General features: G+C 42.5%; 1 protein-coding gene across 1 annotated transcript; it reads right to left on the bottom strand.

Annotated features, from left to right (window-relative positions):
- ism2a (isthmin 2a) lies at positions 1–26,223 on the bottom strand. The gene is made up of 7 exons (XM_071522391.1): positions 26,090–26,223; positions 21,000–21,027; positions 19,100–19,312; positions 12,429–12,729; positions 4,355–4,489; positions 2,830–2,898; positions 1–518 (listed from the first exon to the last, which is right to left on the bottom strand). The coding sequence occupies exons 1-7, from the start codon at positions 26,221–26,223 to the stop codon at positions 1–3; spliced, it is 1,398 nt and encodes a 465-aa protein (XP_071378492.1).

The raw sequence follows: 26,223 nt of genomic DNA, 5'->3' as shown, positions 1-26,223 counted from the left end.
TCAGTACTCCCTCGCCTCTTTCAGCTCCGTCTGAAACACTTGCTCGGGGGGGTTATCGGCGCAGTTCAACCCGTTGTTGGGCGGCCGCACCGAGTGGAAACGACTCCAGTCCCCTTTGCACAGGATCCAAGGCAGTACGTCCACCTTGTAGTGCAGCTCGGGCGAGAACTCCGTGCTGATCAAGTTCGGCGCTCCCGCCCCTTTCCCCCGCGTTATCAATCTCATCTGGTCGTCGTAGCAACAATGCTGCGCCGCCAGCGTGGTGCTATCGTACGACAGCATCGAGCGGATGCAGAATCTGGCCGACGGCTTGTAGATGTCCAGGCGCTCTTTGGGTCCGCTCGCGTCCCTCCAGCGGTAGGTCTTGTGAAGCTTGGCGTCCGGGATGTTGACGGCGCTGTACACGGCCTCGGAAGGGTAGGAGCAGGGGCAGCTGGGCAGCTCTGTGAGCACTTGGTGCAGATACTTTTGGAGGAAGTCGTTCTTGCAGCTTAACCACTTCTCACAGCTGTCCACGTCTGGAGGAGGGGAATTGAAAGAGGTTAGGATTCGTCAAAAAAACAACAACTCTTGCACCAGACCTGAGCCAGTTTGAAATTCTTCAAGGACTTTTTCTGGGATTGAGTTTATCTAACACAGTGCATCAAACATCTTGATCTTGCACCCAGGCAAGGTTAGGTGCACATTTAAATGATTTTCATCAATAAAGGACCATATTTGTGAAGATCCTGTCATTCAGTGCACATACCCCTTCGAGCAATGCAATGTACACCATGCAACATTTCAAGTTGCATGGTGGAACAAAATGAAAAATAACTGAGGGGTTTACAAGCGGTTTGAAATGAGAGAAAGGGAAGATAAAAAAGAATCATATTGTTGTCAGTCCCACATTTACACTAATAAATCCTTTGGCTAACCAGTCAATTAAAAGGTTGTGGCTAGTTGTGGTGTGAGGAAGAGTTATTTTCAATGTGTGCATGGCAGTGACACCATTTGGCTTTGGTTGTAAAAATGCTCTGTGGCGTTTCCTCCTTGCTCCCTAGCTTGGTTAGTCTTATTGTATTTGGTTTGGACAGCTAGGTTGAGGTTGGATTAAAAAAATGACCTCATTCTATTATAATTTAAAGGATAAGGCTGGTGTTTTTGAATGCATTTCTTACCGTCAACAAATCCTATGAAAATAACAAAATCAGCAATGATTTTGTTTTGCCAGCAAGTCTCGTCTATGTAGCCGATGCCCAATAAAGCCATGTCCCAGCAGCCATAGAACTCCATTGTATTAAAAAACTATTAAAAACATGTCAAAGAGCCATGCCGCTGCTCTGGTTAACATATTTCATCATCACGATGCACTGGGCCGGCCGACTTTTTCCTCACACAACTTAATAAGCCGGCTGTAAACACGTTTTCCATCTCAGGAAAGTAGTTCCATAGCACCGAAAATAGTCCCCGGCGTAATGAAGAATTTATTCCCATTTGAATGTGATTTGGTAATAACTACAACAGCCTGACTTTTCATGGTAACAGTTAGCGATTTTTAAAATTGAAACTATGTCTTTGTGAGCTGTATTTCAAGGTTTTTAGCTTACAGTTGGAGCCAATGACTTCCGGGTTGAAGGCTAAAAACGGTACGTGGGAAGTCAGAAAGTAACGGGAGTAGAGCAAACGCATTGTTGATTTTGTTATTTTCATAGGATTTGTTGACGGTAAGCAATGCAGTAAAAAACACCAGCGTTATCCTTTAAGGTGGTAAGTTTGATGTTTGCCCTAGCTGCATGTGTATATAAAATCAATGGATAGCCATGTATTTTACAAGCAAGTCAGTTATTAATTATCAGTTATTGTTTTTGCTTGGAAATGGCAAGTATTCCAATAGTCATTCCAAAAACTGTCAAAATACTACAGAGTCACTAATTTGTCTCTCGGTCTAGGACTTTTATACAAATCCCCTCACTATGCAAAAGTTCGCAAATGCAAAAACTTAAATTCAAAAACGGAGCAGAAACCCATTAAAATTCTACACTGTTACTGAACGTCTGACCTCAGTGTGCCAATTTAACGAACATCTAAACACAGCACATGTTAGTGATCTCATTGTTCTAAATCGACATCTCTTTCACCAGGAAATATTTTGGATGCAATAAAAGTATCGGCTCTCAGGTGGATTAAGATTTAAGATGGCTTTGATTAGTAAGAGGAGAGTGCCAGTCGGAAAAAAAGTGAGTCAAAATCTGTTTCTTTGAACCCCCGAAATCCTGGCTGAGAGCGGGGGGTTAGAACACTCTGCTGAGGACTGCTGTATGCAAAAAACACATAAAATATAAAAACCCGTTTCTGCTTGTGGTCAAATTAAAACCTATTCTCTCTGTTTGTTTTCCATAGTGGATGGGGGGTTGAGAGAGAGAGAGAGGGGGGGGATGTCAGACACTATATCATGTTCTCCTCCTCCTGGTGTATTCTTTGTTATGTTTGCAGAGCGAAAAGAACTATCATGTTCACCGGCCGGTGCTTAGCGGCAGGAGAGCAATAAAACGCGAAAACTAAAAAGCAATTCAAACGTTTCTGGGAGGAGCGGCCGGTGTTTCATAGTGTCTTTGACAGCCTCGGCGGAGCGGTCCTTCAGGCATGCTGGGAAGGGAGCTTTCCAAATATCCAAACCAGGCGCTCTCAGTTTGTCTGTGATTGATTGATTTAGCAACCCACCACAGAATGGAGCGCACCATTAAATAATCCAAAAGAAAATGGAGCACAGCATGTTGACTGTAGATCTGTGGCGATATGGGACAGGCACAGGCGATGTACACACACAGACACACACACTCTACATACTAGTGTCCAGAGATTCGGTGCTGTTGGTTGTCTGGGTGGGTGTCAGCTCAGTCACTGCATTCATGTTGTCTACAAGGCAGAGGGAGAAAGTGGTAAATTCTCTTAAAATGGTTTAATTATCATATCTTCACAAATGCCATGTGTACACAGTACACACACACTATACAGCTGCATTTTGCGCATAGGAATACGTTTAGAAATGAAGTGTGTGTGTGTGTGTGTGGTGTGTGTGTGTGCGCACAGCTAGATTGAGCAGGAGGGCAGATGATGGTAAAAGTCCAAACACACTCAACATTGGCTCTGGACTTGTGACTAGTTACACTGCTTGTCTCACACAGTAAATAAAAGGCTTCTCTTATTCTTATATCTCTTATTATTAAAACTTAAACACATTCCGAGCAGTTTGACTGCTCATCTAAAATTGTAACTGAAAGACCTAAAGCTAGAATAGTCCTTGTCATATTTGCACATGTTTAGAAGCTGATTTTGGGGTTTAAGGAAAACACATATACAATTAGTTTGCATCCAACTGTTTCAGAAGGCTATTCTTTTGCATTTCTCAATTTCATGGTATATTTTAACAAAGGACCTGTTAATGTAAAGTTACCCAAATCAGTATAACTGTCAGCATTGTGGACTATCGCCCTTTGAAAAACTCAACAGAATCAAACAGATTTAGAATTCCAATCTACTTCCTGGTGTTAATGATGTCACCTACACCCAAGTTTTGATGAATGTCCTGGTTGGTCGACGGTATGCATAGTTAATCAGGTGCTGGGCGCTGAAGTTCCAACCACCGGATATTTGTTCCTCAAATATAGAAATATTGGCTGCAGTGGAAGGTTCGGCTCTCACTCTGCCCTACAAGCTTTGTACCATCTAACCATCAAAAACTGAAAATAAAACTGATGCTCATTGTGTTAGAAATCAATATCAAACTGTTCCTGACTCAGTTGAAATCACTGCACTGTATCTTTAAAGGAATAGTTCACCCAAAAATGAAAATTCTGTCATCATCTCCTCCCCCTCATGCCAGTTGAAACACAGGTGAAGTTTGTCCATATAACACACAGGGAGGCTGCCAGCACAACTCCATAGCAACCTTCTCCAAAACAACTGAAGTCAGTGGGGACCAGTTCTTCAGAGTTCCAAAAAGACCTACAGTATATTTACACCATCATTTAGTGCAAATCTGAACTACAGCTGATTGATTTGCAACAAATAATGGTGTATAGGTCTTTCTATTCACAGTGTGATTGTTTGGCTGTTTTTGTTTTGGAACTCTAAAGAACAGGTCCCCATTGACTTCAGTTGTTTTGGAGAAGGCTGCTACCAAGTTGTGCTGACAACCTCCCTGTGTGTTATATGGACTAACAAATTTCACCTGTGTTTCATTTGGCATGAGGGTGAGGAGATGATGACAGAATTTTCATTTTTGGGTGAACTACTCCTTTAATAACACAAATCCCCCCTTAGCAGTGTAGTCAGATTTTACAATCATGACATCACAGATCGCGCCGCTTACCGGCACAACCCTCCAGGTCGCACGTGCGCGACTCGGTCGCCGTGCACGCGTAGCCGCAGGAGCGGATGCGCTTCTGGGTGCCGTGGCCGCAGGTGACGCTGCACGGTGACCAGTCGCTCCACTCCTCCTCGTACTCTGAAAGAAAAGGAAAAAGGGGGGGGGGGGGGGATGAGAGATGGATGAGGAGAGGGAGCGCGCAGAAGGGAGAAAAGGAAAACCAAAGGAAAGTAATATATTAAAGGGCCCGCTCTTTGAAGTTAGCCTTGTGAATTCCTCGCCCAGCTGGTGTGTGCGTGTTATGCAATTAAGGGGCGGCTGAAAAGAGCCGGGGGAACGACAGCGTGGGACCTCGGAGACGTGCTCCTCTGTATTTAAACAACGCTTCCAGGAGGAGGGAGGGAGAAGGGGGGGGGGGGGGGGGGGGGGGGCGAACTTCAAAAGGCTGTGGAGGAGAAGCAGGGAGGGGGGGAGGAGGAGGAGGAGGAAAGGAACCAGCAGGAGTGAAAGTCTTCTTCTTGTAGTTGCAGCGATGACGGCTGTTTGCTATAAAAAAAAAAAAATCTTCACTCAGCTCTCAGAATGGTTCCAACAGTTGGAGCACTAATGCAGTAGCTGAACGCATAATTACTTTCAGGGCCAAATCCAGCTGTTTTTTCTACAAGTGTTTTTTGCAATGTGACGCTCAAAAACAACAATGTGCGGCAATGTCATTTCATATCTGTTGATTGGAAAGCTCTTATGCACCGATGCTTTGCAAAAAAAAGGTGTGATGTGTAAAATGAAGGTGTGATGTTCCCAATGTGTGACCCAGATTTTAGTCTCTAGTGAGGAGGACTTCTGCCCGCCAGCGGTTAAGCTGATTGTGCATCAGTCGATTACACCGGCGGTTCTCAACGTGGGGTCCAAGGACCACCAGGCGTCTTGAGGGGGTTCCAGGGGGTCCCCAGCAAACTGATGAATTGTTAAACTTCACCATTATTTCATTTCTAAAAAGTTAACACAATTAGAGAATGTAGAAGAATGACTGTTTTGATCATAGTTTCACTGTTATCTCTCTACCTACAATACAGCTAGTCATGGGATTCTGGACAAAATCATATCTAACAATAAAAATATTCTCAGACATACAAAATCTCATCTAATCGGGGTCCGTGGCCCTATTGTGTACTAAATTAGGGGTCCTTGATATGAATAAGGTTGAGAATTACTGGATTACACAGACACACTCAGGGATACTAAGCCTTCGTACCTGTTATGACCTGATCTCTGGTCAGCAGAAAAGCATGCCAGTAACTAGCCCTACAGATTTGGACCTATTCCCACTCAAACCTGTTTCCACACAGAAGTTAATGACGCACCGCAACTAAACGAATATTGCATACTTTTCAGGAAAGTCATAATCGCACTAATGATCAGGCAGGAAGTGCGGCCAGCTGGCGTTTGTGTATGAGAGCGAAAGAGAGAGTCAGAGAGAGTGTGAGCACATGAAATTGTGTGTGTGTGTGTGTCTCCAGGTTGCAATACATATGTCATTGGCAAGCTCATGCACTTAGAGCGCAGTGGACTGTACCAACACAAACAGTGTTGCACTCCGCAAAACAGGCCCTTTCTCTAATCTCAAGAGCCAGTTCATTCCCCCCCCTCCAACTCCCCACCCTGACATATATCCCTCCACCATTCACATAATTGTGGGTAATTCGGGAAACAGGAAAAGAGAGTAGACATAGAACAACACTTAAAGCTGCACTCGTCCAGGTTTTGTGTAAAAAAAAAAATCTAGCCGTCTCATCAGCCTAAATCATGAAGTGGGGCTGCAGCAGAGAAGAGCGTCCCATCTCCTCCAGTTGAGACACTGTAGCTTCATCCTATTCATTTCAATTCTGGCATCGGTATGGTTGCTGGCAGGAAATCTCTACACACACGGGAACTGACGAGTTGAAACAGAAGAGTGAAATCCAAACTGTCTCCTAAACAGCAGTGAGCTAGTGCTCCGTCCAGAGAAAGCTGGACTCACCAACATCTCTGCCCTTTGGTATAGAGCATCACAGACCGGCCATGAAGTCACCTTACATCATTTCTGGATATTGATGTTCAAAGTTTTCAGTTACCTCTTGCTGCCAACATGCAAAGTTCCCTAGTGCAGCTTTAATAGCGATAAGGAAGATGGATTAAAGACCGACTTCAGTGAATGAGCCAGCAAGAGAAAGAAGGGAGGGCAGAGGGAAGATAATGGGACAGTGGGATAGGATGAAAGAGATGAGTTCATCTTGTTTGCTTCCATGTCTCCTCAAGCTGTTAATTTTGCTTGGCTCCACTGCCACAAGGTCAGCCATATTGGGCTAATTGCTGGCATAGGAAGCTGAGGCCTACAGTAAGAAAGAGGGGAAAGAAGGAAGACAGAGGGAGAGTTCTGCAGAGAAAAAGCACAGCAGAAGTGAGCAATAAGGTGTGGATGACATGAAACACTCGCTAGGGCCCTCATTAATAAAATGATTCTACCATAAAATTTGATCTTCCAAATGGAGGTGGTGCAGAATTCATGCCAAACTAACCTAGGACTGCCCTGACTCAACAAATTCGTTCACACTTTGGTGTGACACTTCACTGGAACCAGTGCATAAGCCTTACCTCTCACTGTGGGACTTGAGCCGCTTTTCCACCGCACGGCTCAACTCGACTCTACTTGCCTTTTTGGTTTTTCCATTGGGCAAATACCAGGTACCAGGTACCATATTACCTGGTACCTGGGACTTTTTTTGGTAGCACCTCCGCCGAGGTTCCAAGCGAGCTGAGGCGATACCAAAAGGTGACGTGAAAAGACTGCAGACTACTGATTGGTCATAGAGAATCGTCATCATTGCGTGACACGGGACATATATGCTAACGTTAGCTACCAGGTTAGCTTACCCTCTTGCGTCGCCTTTGAGCAACCAGAGAGCAGTCTGTTGTCTTGCTGCCTTCAGCCTCTTCTGAAATAAAATCTGTCTCCTTGCTGTGACTAACAGCCATATACCGAGAATCAAGAACACCATCCCTTCAATATCGCGTTGAAGATTACGTCACGGCAGTTTAATGCGGTGTCATGGCGTCGCTATGACGACCAGTTGTGGGGGGGGGGGGGCACATTGAGGGGGTACTATCTGCAGTGGAAAACCAAGTGGTACTACCAAAAGCGAGTCGAGGCGAGGCGAGGTGAGTTGAGCTGGTACCATGCGGTGGAAAAGCAGCATTGGTTACGGTGCTAGAAGCACTCAGTGAAGCCACATTCGAACCTCTGAATTTAGTGTGTGCAGATATACAGTTCACGCCAGACCAGGAACAGACTTGTGTTTGCAAGCATACTTCCTTAATCGTCACTTCTCTATGGGCTGTCACCTTATAATGGCATCAAAAGCAGATATGTTCATATTCTGTGTTCAATAAGGTGGATGACGTGACACTCCAGACATTGTTCTGTAGGAATTTGCAAAGGCTGATTTTACATAATGCACCTCTCACATCACACCTATGTGCTGGAAAAACAAAGCCCTAGAGAAATGACTGTATAAACTTCATACCAGGTCGGTAAGTGCTCCGATAGTGTCTAAATTGTTGCTCCATCCCTTCCTTCAGGGGAACAGGGTTAAATACATAACTCATATCCAAGAATGTGCTTCCTGGGTTTTGTGTATTTCCTTTAAATGGTACAAATTCAGTGAACACATGGAATTTTGTAAATCGGACAGGTTCCAACTCATCTCCAACAGGTTTCTGTCTTTGGGACTAATAACGACTTTGGGCAAGCCACTGCTGACCACATACATAAGTGGATAGTGATGTGTTGCTCCACTACAAGGTGACTGCGTACTAACCTGGTTAAGACTTAATCACAGAGGGCTGTTCGCCTCACTATTACCTTTATTTAATAGAGAATAAAGGACAAACTCCTCACGATCCAATAAAACTGTTCCTAAAACCGAGTACTATCACGATTTATTACCAAGGTATTTATTACACCCGAGTGGTTTTGCTCAATTGTGCACTTCTACACGTGCTAATGTCTGCACAACCTTATGTACAGTAGTTCAGACACGGCACATTATGACACCGGAATGTAGGTTCTCCAGAGTGCACATAACCTTTGCCGCATCTCATTCTATTCACTTCTATTGAGCTTTTACCATGTTTGTCAGAAGACTGTGGAACTTTGCAACTTGCCAGTATGCACCAATGTCAGCAAGACAAAATCCTGTAAATTCAAGGTAAATTCCGATTTCGATGAATATTCACTAGGCCAATATACACTACAAATGTAAAGTCTGTATCCCTGAGGTTGTCATAAGTACTTCACTGTTCTTTTTGCATGTGTGCCGTTGATCAAAATCAGTGTACAGTGAGTTAAACGGAGCTGGCTGTGAGTAAGGAACCTGTGTGTGTGTGTGTGTGTGTGGTGTTGGACATGTTTATGTAGTGGGCCTTGAGAGAGCAGACCCTATCATAAATCATGTCATGAGAGAGGGAGACTGTGTGTGTGTGTGTGTGTGTGTGTGTGTGTGTGTGTGTGTGTGTAGAACAGGGTGCCCACCCTCCAAACTCAGACAGGCAAGTCAACAGAACAAAAACATCTTCAGACAGCTTACTGCCAGCATGCCCTGGCCTATTTGACCTCCACCCTCCACACACACACACACACACACACACACACACACACACAGCAGTGATAAGGGGACACCATCCAAACACTCGGACCTTTTTATACAAGCGGAAAGCTCTACAGTGCACAAAGCATTTGCTGAGAAACCTTATCTCACTATTGTCTTGGGGAGTGAGTGTGTGTGTGTGTGGGGGGGTTGCATCCGCTCTCTGAGATGTTTTCAAAGTGTTCTTTTATAAGAGGTTGTCAAGCAAACCTTCCAGGCATCTACACTTACCTCCCCCCACCGTGCATGTTTTGAAAGAGTACCCCACTGTGTGCCCTAATGTGTCACATGAATGGGGGGTTTGTTTTTAGAATTTACACATACTCTATGGTGCTATAAGCCAATTAAACTAGTACGGTAGTTTGTAAATGTCTCATGTGTAATGTGTGAATCAAAACTGATAATCTAGTCTTAGTGTCCTAGTATCAGAATGTTGTACTAGAGAGCCTAGGATGGGACTTTATATGTATGAGCCAGTGTACAACCTAAAGTGCCATTGACAGGTAATTCAATATACAACATACAGTACATGCAAACTGTTTTAGTATATCGCTGCTGTCAGGCGAAAACCTCCGAATTCCAAATTTGGTGATTTTCTTGTTTTTACTTGAACAGAGGGCTAAACATATTCCACTGTCCTCTACAGATTAATCATTTTTATGACCCTTGGGCTTATGAAAATCTTTCAGAACCCACTGTATATTTTCAAAATGCACGGTTGCCAATCTAAAATTTAATTCCTGAGAAGGCATTTTAGAGAAAGGTTTCATCTCTCAGCAGCAATAATTTAATTTTGTGTTATATTCCAAGTTCAGAAGATGCAGTAAGACAGGTGACAAATCAAGATAGCAGCTAATCCAATCTGTGATGACAACGTTCATTGCAGCTGAAGTGCTCTTGAGCTACAGGACTGAAATGATGATTCAGTATGTGAGATAACCATGAGTGATCCCTCCAAAATGATCATTTTTCCCAGAGAGGATGTGAATGACATCTAAATCTGTTGGTAGGACATGGTTTAACATGCACAACATGTTATACTGTGACCACAACAGCGACAGGCCTGTCACATTTCCTGTTTACTTTCGACACCTCTAACTTCAGATTCAACTCTGGGTCATGTCACCTCCAGTTCTCGAACTCCTCAATTGTGGGAAGCATCAGTGAGGGCAATGAGGAGGAGGACAGGAGTCTGGTGGAGAGCTTCATTAGGGGGTGCAAGGAGAACCATCTGCAGCTCAATGTCAGGAGCTGGTGGTGGATCTCCAACCGACTCCTGTCACCATCCAAGGTGAGGAGGTGGAGATGGTTCAGTCCTACAACTACCTTGTTCACACCAACAACTAAATGAACTGGACTGTTAAGATGGAGGCACTGTACAAGAGAGGGAAGAGCAGACTGTTCCTCATGGGGAGGCTCTGGTCTTTCAATGTATGTAACAGACTTCACTACATGTTCTACCAATCAGTAGTGGGCAGTGCTCTATTCTTCGCAGTCATGTGCTGGGGAAGCAGCATCAACTGGTTAAACATCAATGCTTGGGATGCAGGCAGGATGAACAAACAGGTTAAGGCTGGCTATGTAAAAAGTCACATAAAAACCCATATGTGAATTCAAAGCACATGTGCTTTTTGGACACATGTTGGTTTTCATATGTGAACATGGAAAATAGGAAATTTAACATGAGAATGACTTTCACCTGGGAATTGTCTCTTTCCATGTGAAATTAGGTTTTCACATGCAAAACAAATATTGGCATATGTGATGAAAAAAAAATCACCTATTAACTGAATTTTTCACATCTGAAGTAAACGTGAAAAAAAAAAATCACATAAGAGAACAAACATGTCCAAAAAGGAGGTAAAGTCAACTAGGAGGGAACTGAAGTCAACTAGGGAACTGAAGAAGAACTTGGCATTGAACCTGTAGGTGGCGCTTCTAAGGGCAGCCACATGAACTTGGGCTCCAAGCTTTTAGATATGTTTTAGCATATTTTAAATCAGACTTTTAAATGAAAAACTATAAAATAAGGTTCAATTACTACGCTTTTATTTTGATGTGTGCATTGTAAATGCTCATGCATTTCAGTTTTCTGGATGTAAAACTGCCATATGAGTGTTAAATAAAAACTTGAACTTGAACTTGAGTCAACTAGGAGGGAGCTGAAGCCAACTAGGAGGGAGGCAAAGTCAACTAGGAGGGAGCTGAAGTCAACCAGGGCACTGAAGTCAACTAGGGAACTGAAGTCAACTAGGAGGGAACTGAAGTCAACTAGGGAACTGAAGTCAGCTAGGAGGGAACTGAAGTCAACTAGGAGGGAACTGAAGTCAACTAGGAGGGAGCTGAAGCCAACTAGGAGGGAGGCAAAGTCAACTAGGAGGGAGCTGAAGTCAACTAGGGAACTGAAGTCAACTAGGAGGGAACTGAAGTCAACTAGGAGGGAGCTGAGGTCAACTAGGAGGGAACTAAGTCAACTAGGAGGGAGCTGAAGCCAACTAGGAGGGAGGTAAAGTCAACTAGGAGGGAACTGAAGTCAACTAGGGCACTGAAGTCAACTAGGAAACTAAAGCCAACTAGGAGGGAACTGAAGTCAACTAGGGAACTGAAGTCAACTAGGGCACTGAAGTCAACTAGGGAACTGAAGTCAACTAGGAGGGAACTGAAGTCAACTAGGGAACTGAAGTCAACTAGGGCACTGAAGTCTAGCCTGGTAAGACCATCCTGATCACGTGACCTCACATTCTGTTTCTGTTTCTGATCAGTCTGGAATGGAGTACTTGCCTTGACAGACAAACTCCTTCAGCCAATCAGCAGAAGGGCGAAATCAGCAGAACAGCGAAAACGTCTTTTCCGCCGAGAAACTCCGCTAGTGCATACTCTTGTTCTTGTTTAATTGTTGTTATTGAGTCTATTTCTGCAATAACTGCACTTACGGCTGTGTTTACTCTACTAATGTCAACGTTACCGCTCGTTGCTTCGGGAGACGCCATTACTGTTTTGCCAGCGACGGCCTGTATTTCACATCATCAACTACGAGAGTGCCTGCACTGCACTGTAATCTGTAAAGCACTTGCTTGAACTGGGTTTCTGATCTGTACATATTTCTGCACATTCTCAGCATATATTCAGCACATATGACAAATCTTCTGTTCATATGCTACCTCCTTCCATAAATATGTTCTGATCGTGACAATGATGTTGACAACATGTGTACTTTGCAATATTTTTCTTTGCTGTATCCTGTTGCTATTTGCCGCTGCAACAACCCATTTTCCCCATGGGGATCAGTAAAGTTTCATCTGATCTTATCTCACTACTTCTAATAATGATGATAATATTAATAATACAATATGAATAAAAGCTGTGTTGTTTTGGGTTTCTGAGAGAATCCTTACCGTAGTTATCCTTGGCGTCCCATTCTTTGTTCCAGTGACCACCCCAGTCTCCTCCCACGCCGCTAAGGACAGGCTCTTCCGGATCATAGTTGTAGTCCTCGGTGTGTTCCTCCAGGCTGGCTCGGCCCAGCCCGTTCTCCGCCTGCTCGGGGTACTCCCAGAACAGCGGCCAGAACAACTTCTTGTGGTTGTTGGCCCACTCCGAGGAGGACACCGACCAGTCGTTACGCTGGCCCTCCTTGGCCAAGTCCATCTCCATCTCCGTCTCGGTCTGTGCGTCGTCCACCACCTCGATGGTCACCTGACAGAAGCAAAGGCATAGAATACGTACACTGATGGATGGAGGTCTGGTTGCATTCAAAATTATGTTTAATCCTCATTACTTGCAATATAGATAAGGAATGCTGTGATATGACAATAACATCAAAAAATGTTGTAAAGCTTGTTGTAAGGTTGTCTCTTTACTCCACTCCACATTTCAAAATTGTGATGTATTTTGTAGTTGTGAACAGCTCTTTTTGCAAATGTGCAAAATACATTTTGTAAACAAATGTGTTTGACATTATGAGCTATAATCAATATGTCCTTTTGTGAACCATTTAAAACATTTGCAGTGTAGAAAAACTTTCAACTCTTGTGTTTTTAGTTAAAGCACAAGGGACTTTGTTTCCTGAGTGGTGACTGGAAGGCAGCTGCATCCTCCATAGCTGCCAACAGTGGGCCCACCCCAGTCTTCACTTCACCAACCACAAGGAATTTTCACAAGTTCGCAAAATGTGTTTGCACATTTGCAAATAGTTGTTCACAACTACAAAATCGATCACGTTTGCAGATTGTGTTGCAACCTTATACAGGACATGCCACACACATTTTGCTCTTCAACTTTATGGATTGGAGTACATACTGTATTTGCACCTTTGTGTTATAGGATTGCAAGTCATTTTACAACCTCAAACATCTTATAATACAAGTACAACTTATTTGGGCAGTTTCTTATTCCCATATACAGAACAAATCAGATTCCTCCAATAGACATCAAGGCTGTTTGGTGCATGCATGGCAACCTGATTTCACTGCAAAGCACAAGGCGTGGAATACATTTTTGGCTCCACTATTTTCTTATTGTTCAAAGTATATGACGCTTAGCAACTCTTGGAAGAACACAAGGAGAGAAAACTATGGACATAATGAATGTAAGTGTTATGCTGACTTTGTCTTGGAAAAACAGACACCACAAACAGACATATTTGCAATCTAAAACTACCTTTCATGCTCTAAAAAAAGGCATTTGCATTTGTCACCAAGAGAATAATATAAGCCTTATTCAAAAGGTCAACCTTATGCAAGCTGGAAATTTACAGTGTAGTTTCACATATTACAATTACCCTCAGCAACTTTGCCAAAATTGACTGAATACCTCAGCGACCAGCCAATAGTAACATCTAGCACAATTGCTTCTGTAATCTTATGAAGTAGTTAATTGCTATAAATTACCCAAGAAAATGCATTCAGACATGAAGGCCATATAGCCACAGAGTAGCATGGCTCACACAAAACTGCTTCTTTAGGGCAGTTACAGAAAACTACAACAGTTAATGACGATTATAGTGCATAACATTAAAGGAGTAGGAATTTAGCAATACTATCAGTAGCCTGATTCATCTTTAAAATTTTAAAGGGGAATGCCAGTGATTTTTAGGTTTCAAGTATGTTACTCCTACAAGAGTTTGATTTGTATTAGTGAAGAGTTCAGCTCCATAAAGGTCTGTTGTATCCAGGATGCATTATAGCATTACCCTAATATACTTGGATACAAAAGTTCAGACATATGAGTTCACAAATTTCCATTCATTGACAATGGAGGTTCAAGACTGTGTGATGATATACCGTGGAGGAAATTAAAATGTTGTTTCAGTGGGACAGGCCCACAGGCATCTAAACTGGGTAAACCATTCTTAGAGGATAAATCTCACTGAAACCAATATTGTTTCATTAGTTTAATTAATATAACTATTTCTCTCCACCTTATATCCTCAAGAAAAAAAATAACAAGTGAAACATGTCATCCCCCATGAATGAAACAGGCACTTAGGCTGAACAGTTGCAAGATTTTTTGTAAATGTCACAGTGCCAAAATGCTTCATACTTCCAAGTTTTGTGGAAATCAGACCAGTGGTGTCTGAATTATCATGTTAGAGTTTAAAATTTGGACCTTTAATTATAGCACCCCCATTAGACCAATCAGTTGAAACATAGTACAAAAATGTATCATACCTCCAAGTTTGGTCCAAATCTGTCCAAGATATCACCTGAGATATTGACAGATAGCATTATCTTAAAAGTGAGAAAATGAGAACTTGTAGCAGCTCGCAGGCTGGATGGTTAGTTCATTTTAATGATGGGTCTAAACCTGCCAGGCTTGTTTAGGGGATTGGTAAAAAAAAATCAAAAAATCTCCATTCCCCTGAAACTTGGAGCATAACTTGTTTTGTTTACACAGTAAGTGAGCAAAGTTAGCTAGACAGCTAAAGTTTTTTTGCGCTGTTCGTAATGGACTTCACTAATGATAAAGACTGAGATTGAAAATGAAAAAACAATGCCAACTCTGGATTACTAAAAGGTTTATCTTCATACTTTGGATAATGCTAATTGCCTGCGATTAGGCTACTTAACATACTGTATGCTAAAGCGTTAGCATGCGCACCAGACAGAGCTATCTACCGGAGATACAGAGATAACTTTGGTGCCAATCCTCTCGTCAGATATTGGGAAAGGTGACAAATGGGCCAAAACAAAACAAAAAGTTGGTGTAGTCCTTTAAGTCCAATGTCCACAGCAGCAAACAACACAACCCTCATGTAGCAAACAACCTGCATGTCCAATGAGACAATATCTGACTGCCTGGCCTGATCTATGATGATCCACTGGATTCCTGGGAAGCTCTATAGTGGTAGTGAGGGTTCCTGTTTGTTCCAGTCCTGCCCTGCTAGTTTCCCGTGGAGGGGAGAAGAGGAGGAGAGAGGAGAAAATGAGAACAGAACAGTAGAGAGAATACAGGATAGGATGTTGGCCATTTAACAATGGAGAATAAGGCTTATCCATAGAGGCTTTGCAGTTGTGTCACATCCAATCAACCACTTCTGGTGCCATCATGGAAGTGCAGAGGAGAATTGGCTGTGCAAAAATATAGTGAATAGTCTGATAAGGTTGATTTGTTGACACTGACATTGTAGCAGTCAAAGGTGGCCGTTTCTGTCTGGCACCAGCCTATAAAGTCTCTTAAATCAACATTCTGACATACAAACAGTCAGACAATAACTGAATCTCACGACCCTGCCTGCATGCTATGGTTTATTTATCTGTGACTCACTATCTGGAGGAGTGAGCTATGTGCTATGTAAATGGAACATGTACCTAATAAAGTGGCCACTGAGTGTACATTGCCCTTCCCGTATGAAGTCATCTGAAATTTAAACACTGATATTATTCTAACAATCTTGCATTATTTATTTAAAAAAATTTGTTTGATTTATAAACCATTATAAAATAGTGGTCTTTTTTGCAATTCCGTGTGTTATAACATACAGAGAACTGATGGTACAAAGCAGAGCGGAGGAAGAGAACGATCTCCCTGCTAGTTCAAATTGATAAATGCCATCTTTCTCAGGAGAACGAGCGCCTTTATTTTAAGATTAGATTAGAAGGTACGCTCCCTTTATGAATCAAGCTCATTGTGCATTGGAGGGGAAGGGATGGAGGGAAGTGGATGAAAAAGATACAGGGATGGAAAGATGAACTGATAACTAGTCCTGGCTCTCTCTTGCGCTCTCGCTCTGTCTCACACACACACACACACACACACACACACACACACACACGCAAACACACTTCTCTTTCTCCATCCACAGGTCTAGACACAACCCCGGTTGCTTATGTTCCCGACTGCAACTGTTTATAAAGACAAACCAGCACCTGAAGACAGAGATTACATCATGATGCTGAATAAAAGACAACAGAGAAAGAGAGAGGGAGAAGGCACATGTCTCTCTTCCTTTCTCTTTCTTCTTTCTACTGCTGTTCCTGTATTCGTCTTTTTCTTACAATCACAGTCTCTAAAGACACCTTAACACACTAACCACAGCAATGGGGAATTTCTATTCTATCCTATTGTTCAATGTTCTTTTGTTGTACTTTCATATTACATTACCACTTAAAGCTACAATATGCAGTCTGGGTCTGTTTGTGACCTTGTGTGTACATACGTGAATCCCTCGTTTGCCTGAAATTGGCTTTTTCAATGATGTTCGGGGTGTTTTGGGGTGTATACCATTTGCTGTTGGCATGTTGTGTGGCCAGGAGTGAGCTGGTGGTGCCTATCAATAGCAGGGAAGCAATAGCAACAACAATAATGGAGGAAAGCAGTCAGAAACGTGAGCGCTGGACAGACAAATCCCTTTAAAAAACGAACAATATGCTTTCTGTCTAAAGGAAAAAAGTTGCGTAGTTGTAGCTTTAACGTCGGCTTGTTCTTATAATGCTATGCAGTCTACTGTCTTCTGTATGTCACGTGCCTACACAATAAGCGAGGTCCTGTGTGCAGGGCTTGAAATTATCTTTTTTGATCACCAGCCAACATGGCTACTAGATTTAAAGTTACCAGCCAATCAGAATTTCCACTAGCCAAAATGTTTTTCTTGAAATAAACCAGATTATGAGTGCCACTGGGTTAATTTAAGCATAAGTATTAGTAAAAATAAAAGATATAGCATAATAAATCTATAAATTACAGTATTTCACTGATATTCATAAATTGCGTTGATTTCAAATTGTGTGGATTTCATCGATACAAGGCTTTGTACTGTCTTGTGGTTTTCGTGGTGGCATTAAATGTCCCCATTTTTGCCTTTTCCCCTCCTTTGTTTTCATTTTATACTCACGGTCTCGCACAATCGATTCTACCACACATGCTTGGATGTAACCAATGGTTGTATTACACGTCACGACATAGTGTTCATGGGAAATGTAGGATTAGGACTAGGATGATTGTTTCTGCAGCCTGCTTCAAATAGATGCAGTGATATTTAGAGCTTGGTTCATCACCAGCCAAATTGGCTAGTAACTTTACAATGTTACCCGCCACAGTAAATTTTTAATTTCAAGCCCTGCCTGTCTGTCTTCTGTATTTCCATGATGATGCTAGTGGACGACTGTTGCAGCTGCTCTCGCGTTCACTGCTGATCCCTCGATCCATGAATATGTTCTAATAATGATAGTGATACTGAGAAAAGACAATAATGCACACATGCGTCTCGCACATTGTCACTTTTCTCTACACATGGTTCGCCCAAGTGTAGGAGTTTTTGACAAGGTGAACAGCTAGTAATGCACATATCCAAATTCTGTAAATTGTATGTACATCTGTAAATTGAATATACTGATAAGGTCAATAGCCTTTTACAATGCACATCTATATGACTAGATACTTTCTATAGACCTATTTATCTGGAAACAACACATTTGCACATCCTATATATACGCTGTGAATTAGTTTTCTTTATATTCACATATTCTATTAATTGGTTATAGATTGCTGTTATTTGGCACACCTTAATAATGCTGTAATCCATACTCTTTCTCATACTTTTCATTCGTACATTTCTACTTAACATGTTCTAGTGTTGAAGCTGTTGGTTGTGTATGTTTCTACAACCCACATTAACTCTAATGTTATGTGTATTCTATTTTCTTTGCTGAATCTTATTACTGTTTAGCTGCTGCAACAACCAACCGGGATCACTAAAGTTACATATGAGCTTATTTTATCTTTTGCGTGTAACTTGGAATTTTAGCACAAACTTTTACAAGGGTTTTGTCCAGTTCACCCAGTTGGCTGGTTCTGACCCTCCACACTCATGACCAGTGAATTCCAGTTGATATGATAACAAGGTAGAAAGCCCAATAAAACCTGCACAGGATATTCACCGCTGGCTCCAGAAGGAAAGGCTAATAACTTTGTCTGGGCCATACGGAGGATGGGTCTAGTCCCACTCGGATGGTAGACCCATTTTCCTTAATATAAAAGAAAAAATGAGAGCGAGAAAGACAAGTACTTTTTGATATCTGGATAAGTGGCCTTCTCATGTAATTTCTCCCACAGTCTAACTTCATTTCTATCCAAATCCACTCCACAAGTTATAACTAAACTTTTCTTTGTACTTTGGTTTTAAAGGCCTCTTGGCAAGGATTTGAACCTGCAGTCACATTGAAAAAGGATCTTGTTAAACTAATACAGTTACTTTTGACCTTTTACATTTGGCTGTCATGCTTTTTTTTTTCTTTTCTCCTTTTTTTTCTCTCTTTTTCTGCTATTTCTCTAAACCCTGTGTAGATGTCTGAGGTTCATGGACAACTTGAAGCTCCCCACTGTTAAAGGTCTTGCATGGGGTAATTTAAGACGCTGCTCTGACTCAAACCAGCTGCATAGAGGGATGGGAGGTATGGACGGAGAGAGATAGACAGGGAAGAGGAGAGGATGGATGGAATGGGACTCGGTGAAATCCCTACCTCCTTTGACCGCTCTCATTTTGGAACAACTGCGCTTTAGTGACGATATGAGTCCTCGATGCTATGAGAAGAGTGAGCTAAACCTAAATCGTACTGCGAATTCCTACCTGGATGTTGGGGTTCTGTGAGCCCATGTCTGCGTTAGCCAGGTCTGGGAAATTCCTCAGGTCCAAGATGAAGGGTTCGGGATCCTCCTCAGGCTCAGGTTGGGGGAGAACACCCTGGTGACGCTGCTGGGACCAGCGGTGCCTGGACCTGGGGGAAGACGGGGCGGGCGGCAGGGTCTGGAGCTGGTTCTGCTGCTGGACCTCCTCTAGACTCTGCTGGACATCTCCATAACCGCGCTCAGATATCACCTGAGAGCAGAAAAAGACAATGAATATGGTCTCTATCATACAATATCTGTTCAAACATCTTTGACATCTTCTTTGAGAATATCTTTGATATGACAATTAATTCTAATACCTATGTCTGGCTCCAATTTGGCTCAGGACAGCATAAGTGGCTAAGCTAAGCATAAGGAACAGGAGTGTTATATTGAAGCTGCTGACTTTAAAGCTGTACTAAGCAAGATTTGAATGAAAAATCCAGCCATCTTATCAGCCTAAATCACAAAGTGGGGCTGCAACAGAGAAGAGCATCCCATTCCCACTAACTGAGTTAACTTAATAAACAACGTTAGATCTTTTGCCTCTTTTGTCCCTTTGGCATTCTTTGGTATAAAGCATCACAAATTTCAAATATTACCTTTCACTGCTATTTGCGAATGTCAGAAAATGGCAAGTGTAGTTTTAAATATTGAAACATTTCCATTTTACTTAGGTAAAAATGTCTCTATTTAACAGTCAGGCCAATAATGTAATTGAAAAGTAATGGGTGAGAAAGGACATTTGGTGATACAAATAAAGGGTTTGTGAGTGTGGGAGAGATTTGAGTAGTTAAAACAGGCTAAGGGGAAAGAAAAAGAGCAAGGGGGAGAGGGATGGTTAACAAAATGGTTAGCGTCCAACGAAACGAGAGACTGAAGGAATGTCAGGAGAAAGGAGGAGAGGGCGAAAGATAGGTGGAGAAATGATGGATGTAGACCTGATCAAAGCCTCCTCTCCACAGATCGCATGTTTCCTGCCTTGGTTCACATCTATGATTGTATGTAACACACACACACACACACACACACACACACAATGCAGATGCCATTTTTCTGTCCAGATATATTACATTTCCAACACTAAGTTGAATTACGGCACGAACAAACTTCCAGAAATGCAATAGCCAATGAGCATTTTTTTCCCCCCTCTCTATGAGTCATGAACTGCATCACACTGACAACTGTGATGTGAATATCTGTGCTAAAAGGGAAAAAAAACAATTACAGCTAAATGACTGGGCCTGGATTCAACAGCCATGCAATGAATGTTATTACAGGCTTTAGTCGATGTAGGCAGATACATGGCAGAAGAGGAGAGAAGAGAAGAGAAGAGAAGAAAAGAAAAGAAAAGACAAGAGAAGAGAAGAGAAGAGAAAAGAAGAGAAGAGAAGAGAAGAGAAGAGAAGAGAAGAGAAGAGAAGAGAAGAGAAGAGAAGAGAAGAGAAGAGAAGAGAAGAAAAGAGAAGAGAAGATCAATTATCACCTTTCTGATGCCCCCGGGGTAAAATGACTGTCACCCAGAGAATGCTACAGTATCAGTTTGGAATCAGTTTAAAGGGAAAGAGGGGAAAGATGAGTGGGACAGTCCTGATTCAATGAAATGGACACATTTGATCACACTGAATGGAGGAAAAAGTCATTTTTCTCATCCATTTGCTGGTGTATTAATAACTCTGCCAGTTCGCTGTATTCTTGGCCGGACCCTTAAACACTTTGCCATGGCCAATGCGATGTGAAACCCAAGGACTGAACATTACGCTGGATATCAGCATTTGTGCCAATACATTTAAGTGCTATGTGCAAATGAGGGTGTGAGTGTGTATGAGTGTGTGCGGCATACTTCTGACAGCAGGATGGACGTCTCCCTCTCCCTGACCTCTCTTAGCACTGTAGCGTCCTGACCGGAGCCAAGATCTCCCAGGGAAAACTGACAGTAACACTTTGCATGGAAACATTTATTTAATCATTCACAAAGACCCTGCAAAGCAAATTAAGGCTTTTCAGGATCGCAGAGAGAAATCCATGGGCGGATTGGACCAGCATCTCAAGCAAAGAGCTAGAGCTGCTAGAGACTTTAAAAAATCCTAGTGTTATGCATGCAGTTGTGTATGTGTGTGCATCTAGTATGTGCATGTATGCAGTTGCGTGTGTGTGCAAGTATGTACATTTAAAGATCAAGTGCAATGATTTCAAGTCATTCAGGATAAGCTTGATGTGGATTTCTAACACAAGGAGCATGTTTTTATTTTTTTTTCAGTTTTTGATGGATAGATGATACAAAGCTTGTAGGACTGAGTGAGACCTGAACCTTCCACTGCATGCCAATATTTTTATATTTGGGGAACAAATATGGTGGTTGGAACTTCGGCACCCAGCAACAATGGAGGCACAGAGATTTTAGCTAGTAACTGACTTGCTATTGTCTGGCAGACTATGGGACACCAGATTAGGTTGAACATTTTCTGACCACTAGAGGGCGACAGAAACCACAACACACTTGTAAATAACACACAGCAAAGCCACTGCACTATTGAGGCCTACCAAGGACATACATCGAAAAGAACCGTGCATAAAGGCTAATAGTTACCAGTCTCGCTTTGACAGATCTTTCTTAGAGGGTTACATGTCCCACAATGACAAGTGTAGAGGTAGGTAGCAAGTTTATAGTTTAACAAGGGGGTGAGGGCCGCTTTCAAACAGCGAAGGAGGAGTCAAGCTAGTTTCAAAAAAATTAAAAGCTACTGAATGGAGCGGGAGGAGCTTCGTTCCGGAGCGAAATTTAACAACAAGCTTTAGAAAAGAGGTGAAAACAGATTTGTTTATATCATTATGTCTGAATGAAATCTCCACATAGCACACATTAGTTTCAGGATTGGTTATAAGGTCTGATGTTGCTTATTGCAGGTTTATGCATACTGTCAACCAGTCAGAGCATTCATTAAAACCTGGGTGTATGTGACATTATTTACACCAGAAGTAGACTGGTTGGCATAGAAATTCAAAGGGCGTTTAGTGACATCTCCACACAGTTGTAATAATTTGGGTAACTTTATATTAACAGGTCCTTTGTTAAATTATACCATGAAATTGAGAAATGCAATTCTCATTGCACTGGATCTTTAAGCTTAGCACACGACTGTTGTGCCAGTGAAACACTAGCTCGTGTTTCTTCATTAAAAACCCACCAAGTCAAAGAATCCAGTGCTTACACACCATCATCACATAGAGCATGCATTCTGATAGACAGATTATGGTATAGGGTTTCATCTTTACCTCAATTAGGGTGCAGGACATTTGAGAGCTCTCCACGCCACACAGTCTATACCATAATAAAGCACACAACTTAAACTTGAACTGGCTCAAGAATTTGACGCCCTCCGCAAAATGTGGCATCGGCTTCAGCATGCCTCTTGGGAGCGAGGAGAAGGGATGACTGTCCATCCAGGATTATTATTTGGCTAAGCGATTACCAGTGCCTCTTGCATCCCGTCCCCGGTGAGTTTTCAATGAATGTGTCCCCCCCTCCGAACCACATTCAATATCTCTGTGTTCGCATTCCAGAGCCAGAGTTTGGATAAGTGAAGTGGCTGTTTGTGTGTAAAACGGCGAGTTCACATTGCAAACCCCGGACCGAGTCGGGCTCCGAGGCTCCCTGTGAGCAACATGAACCCAACCGCTTTGCTTTAATAAAAACACAGAGCCCAGAGAGAGGGGAGGAGAGAGAGTGGAGCTGGGAGAGCGGAGGTGAAAACTGGAGGCTGAAGAAATGTCGACCAATGCAGAGATATAGATAGTTGGGGTGTAATGATACACTGAGGTCATGGTTCAGTTAGCTGCAGAATACAGGATTGTTTCATATCTTCAGGGTATCAGGACTAATAGCTGGGAAGCCTCATAACAGATGTGAAATTCAGACTTTTGCAGATGATACACCATTGAAGTTATTGTTTAAACGCTACACCATGGAACTTTTTCCATTCAGACAGGAAGTGTATTGCTTGTCCCTCCTCTACCTCAAATCGTCAAGTTCGCGCCCCAGAACTTGTCACTCATCTTGATGAACTGTCTACCTTGAAACGGCATCTAGCCGGAGACTACATCCACACTAATACGTTTTCGTTTTAAAACACATTAACTTTTGCTACGTTTACACCTAGCGTCCACACTACTCAGGCGTTTTCGGACCCCTAAAACTGAGACTTTTGAAAACGCTGCTGACCCCGTTTTAGTTTGAAAATGGGCGGAAACGGAGACTTTTGAAAACGATGGTGCAGACACCCACGCTCGCTCCCTGATTGGGTCTTATCAGTCACGACGTAATAAGTTCGCCATATTTGCTTTGCGACGACTCCCAATCTATGTTTTGACCGCCTTATACCCTTGTGTTACTTTCGGTAACAGTTCCACCTCGTTGTCGGTCCAAGCAAAGAAATCTCTGGTCATACTTTTCGCCATTGCTGTTCTTCCTCCGTAGTATTTTCTGCAACTAAGCAACCAACCGCAGAGTAGACAATCTGCTTCCTGTTTACACCGGCACGCGCATGCCCAGTGTACGTGAATGGTCATGTGATATGTGTTTTCAGGCGTGCTAGTATGGACGGAGATTATTTCTGAAACGCTCGTGTGGACGGAGATCGTTTTCGTTTTAAAACGCCGTTTTAAAGCGAAAACCTATTAGTGTGGATGTGGCCTGAGGCTGAGGTAACTGGATCCGTAAAGCCTCTACAGACCCTGACTCCCACAGCAAACGGTTTATGCCCCAAAACGTCCCCAGTATCATTGAAAAGCTAGAAAACGGGGGTGTTTAGGCATGAACACACAGGGTCTACAGAACTCCAGGAACAAAAGTTGAACCAGCAGCTCTGTTATCTCGCGGTTCAACCGAGAACGGAGTTGCACATTTGATTCTTATTTCAAACAGGCTACTCACGAACGTTCCTTCACCTCTCCAATGACTGCGTTTGTAAGCCACGCTCTCTTGCCAAGAGCCTGAAGCCCAGTGATCCGTTCGTTCATTCATAAGGCTCGACTGTGAGGCTCTGTCTGAGCAGGTTGAAGTGGAGGTTACTCCGCCGCTTGAAGGCTGTATGCAGGTTGCACCTCCATCAGGTATGAGTATGAGTCAGGTATGAGTTATCATCCTCAATAAATATAATGGTGGAAACGCAGGAAAGAAAGGAGAGCTTTGTGCATGTCTGTATGCACGTGTGTGTCAGATAAGATGCAAGTTATGGCAAGATTTAGAAACTACACCTGGTCAAACTCCAATATGAGTATCCAATTTCTCATCTTTTATGGTGCATCATGAGAAGGAGGATATAGAGAAAGGGCAACCAAACTCAGCTTGACTTGATTTACATCTTGCTAACTTCAAATGCATGCTTGCTCTTACTCTTTTTCGGCTCTGCTCTGTTCCCAATGATTTGCAATGGGCAAACGGATAAAAAACAACTCTACAAAGAACGTCACGTCTGTTGACTTTGGTGCCAAGAAGGCAAAAGAGCAAGGGGGAGCGAGAGAGAGAGAGAGAGAGAGAGAGAGAGAGAGAGAGAGAGAGAGAGAGAGTATTACCTGCTTCCTGTCATATATCATTGTCTATCAAGAGTCAAATCTGCAGGCTGCAGGCTTTCGCTTCCTTTGCCTCTGAGCTGGGAGAACTTTGGCCCCTTCACCTGCCATAAAACCCATGTTGCCCAAATACCTAGACATTATGCTAAGCGTGTTGTGAAGAACACAGGCCACATCACGCTTGATAGTAATGCTGGAGAAGTAAATAAATGCAGAGACAGAGATAATAATTATCAAATAGCTTTGGCGGTAAACACATTTGTTGCTTCTCATCCCTGTCTGGTCGCCAACACCCACTTAGCAAGGATCTTTAATCTGATACTCTTAAGTGATGAGTGTGAAAGACATGTAGTGTTCTGTCTAACTAGTACTCTGGATGGAACTGATTGCAAAATTACACCACTTAACTAAGATAGAGGTAGGATTATTGGCTACTTAGATGTAACATATGGCTTCAGCACAGCCAAATCCTCAGTGTAAATGTAACTCTGAAAGTGTCAAAATCAAATCCACACCCAGCAGAGTTAATTTAACACTTATGACAGTTGTGACCAGCCGCCCCAGAGCCATATCAGCTCTGTGAGTGGACAAACAACCACTCAACACTACATGAGTTTGGAATTATAAGGATCTAGCTGGGTGGAGCGCAGCTATTGAGCATCAAAGATTGAACCATTATGTAGGCCATTTTCTATCTTTTTGAATAAATCATAAAGTAGCCTAACATTTAAAAATGAATGTGTAACTCAATTTTGATTAAATAAATGAAATAAAATAAAAAAAAGTCAGAGAGAACCTTATAATTTCAAGAGCTTGACTTGTCAACTCCAAATACCTGTCATTTAGGCTGTTAACACTCTTAGAGCAGTGATTCTCAAACTTTTTCAAATCAAGGACCCCTTATTCAGTCCACATTAGAGCCATGCACCCCCATTTGATGAGATTTTGTCTCTCGGACCCAAATCTGAGAATATTTTTATTGTCAGATATGATTTTGTCCAGAATCCCATGACTATCTGTATTGTAGGCAGAGAGATAACAGAGAAACTATGACAGTCATTCTTCTACATTCTCTAACTGCGTTAACTTCTTGTAAATGAAATAATGGTGAAGTTTAACAATTCATCAACTTGCTGGGGACCCCCTGGAACCCCCTCAAGGACCCCTGGTGGTCCCCGGACCCCACATTTAGAACCACTGTTTTAGAGAACTCCTGGCGCGTACTCACAGGTCTAACTGAGATGAAGTTTTGCTATTAATTGGCAACTAGCCTGTCACTAATGGAAGTGACATTATCACAGTCACGGGCTAAACTAAACTAAACTCTCTGCTCGTAATCTAACCTATTGCATTTTAAAAAAAAGTATGCAAAATAGGCTACTTTACCTCGATAACCGACGATGACGTGTTCCTCTCTTTAGCCGGAACGCTCTTTAGACTTGTGGGAAATCCGTTGACTGACACCGACATCAGAGTCAGGACGACCAGCCACCGACGGGACACTTCCCTCTGCAT

Source organism: Centroberyx affinis, unplaced genomic scaffold (assembly GCF_046629955.1).
Source record: "Centroberyx affinis isolate AG114_WGS23_722 - 3 ecotype Tasmania unplaced genomic scaffold, CSIRO-AGI_Caff_v1 ptg000984l_1, whole genome shotgun sequence".
In the NCBI taxonomy this organism is placed as follows: Eukaryota; Metazoa; Chordata; class Actinopteri; order Beryciformes; family Berycidae; genus Centroberyx; species Centroberyx affinis.
The sequence above is the reverse complement of the archived record's forward strand: the minus strand, read 5'-3'. Positions and strand labels throughout refer to the sequence as shown.

Bases quoted from the DNA above. Each gene is read 5' to 3' on its own strand.
- ism2a (XM_071522391.1), bottom strand. From the start codon at position 26,223: ATGCAGAGGGAAGTGTCCCGTCGGTGGCTGGTCGTCCTGACTCTGATG. The intron at 2,899-4,354 runs GTAAGCGGCGCG...TCTGCCTTGTAG, and splicing joins CGACCTGGAGGGTTGTGCCG to ACAACATGAATGCAGTGACT. The intron at 519-2,829 runs GTATGTAGAGTG...CCCCTCCTCCAG, and splicing joins CACCGAATCTCTGGACACTA to ACGTGGACAGCTGTGAGAAG.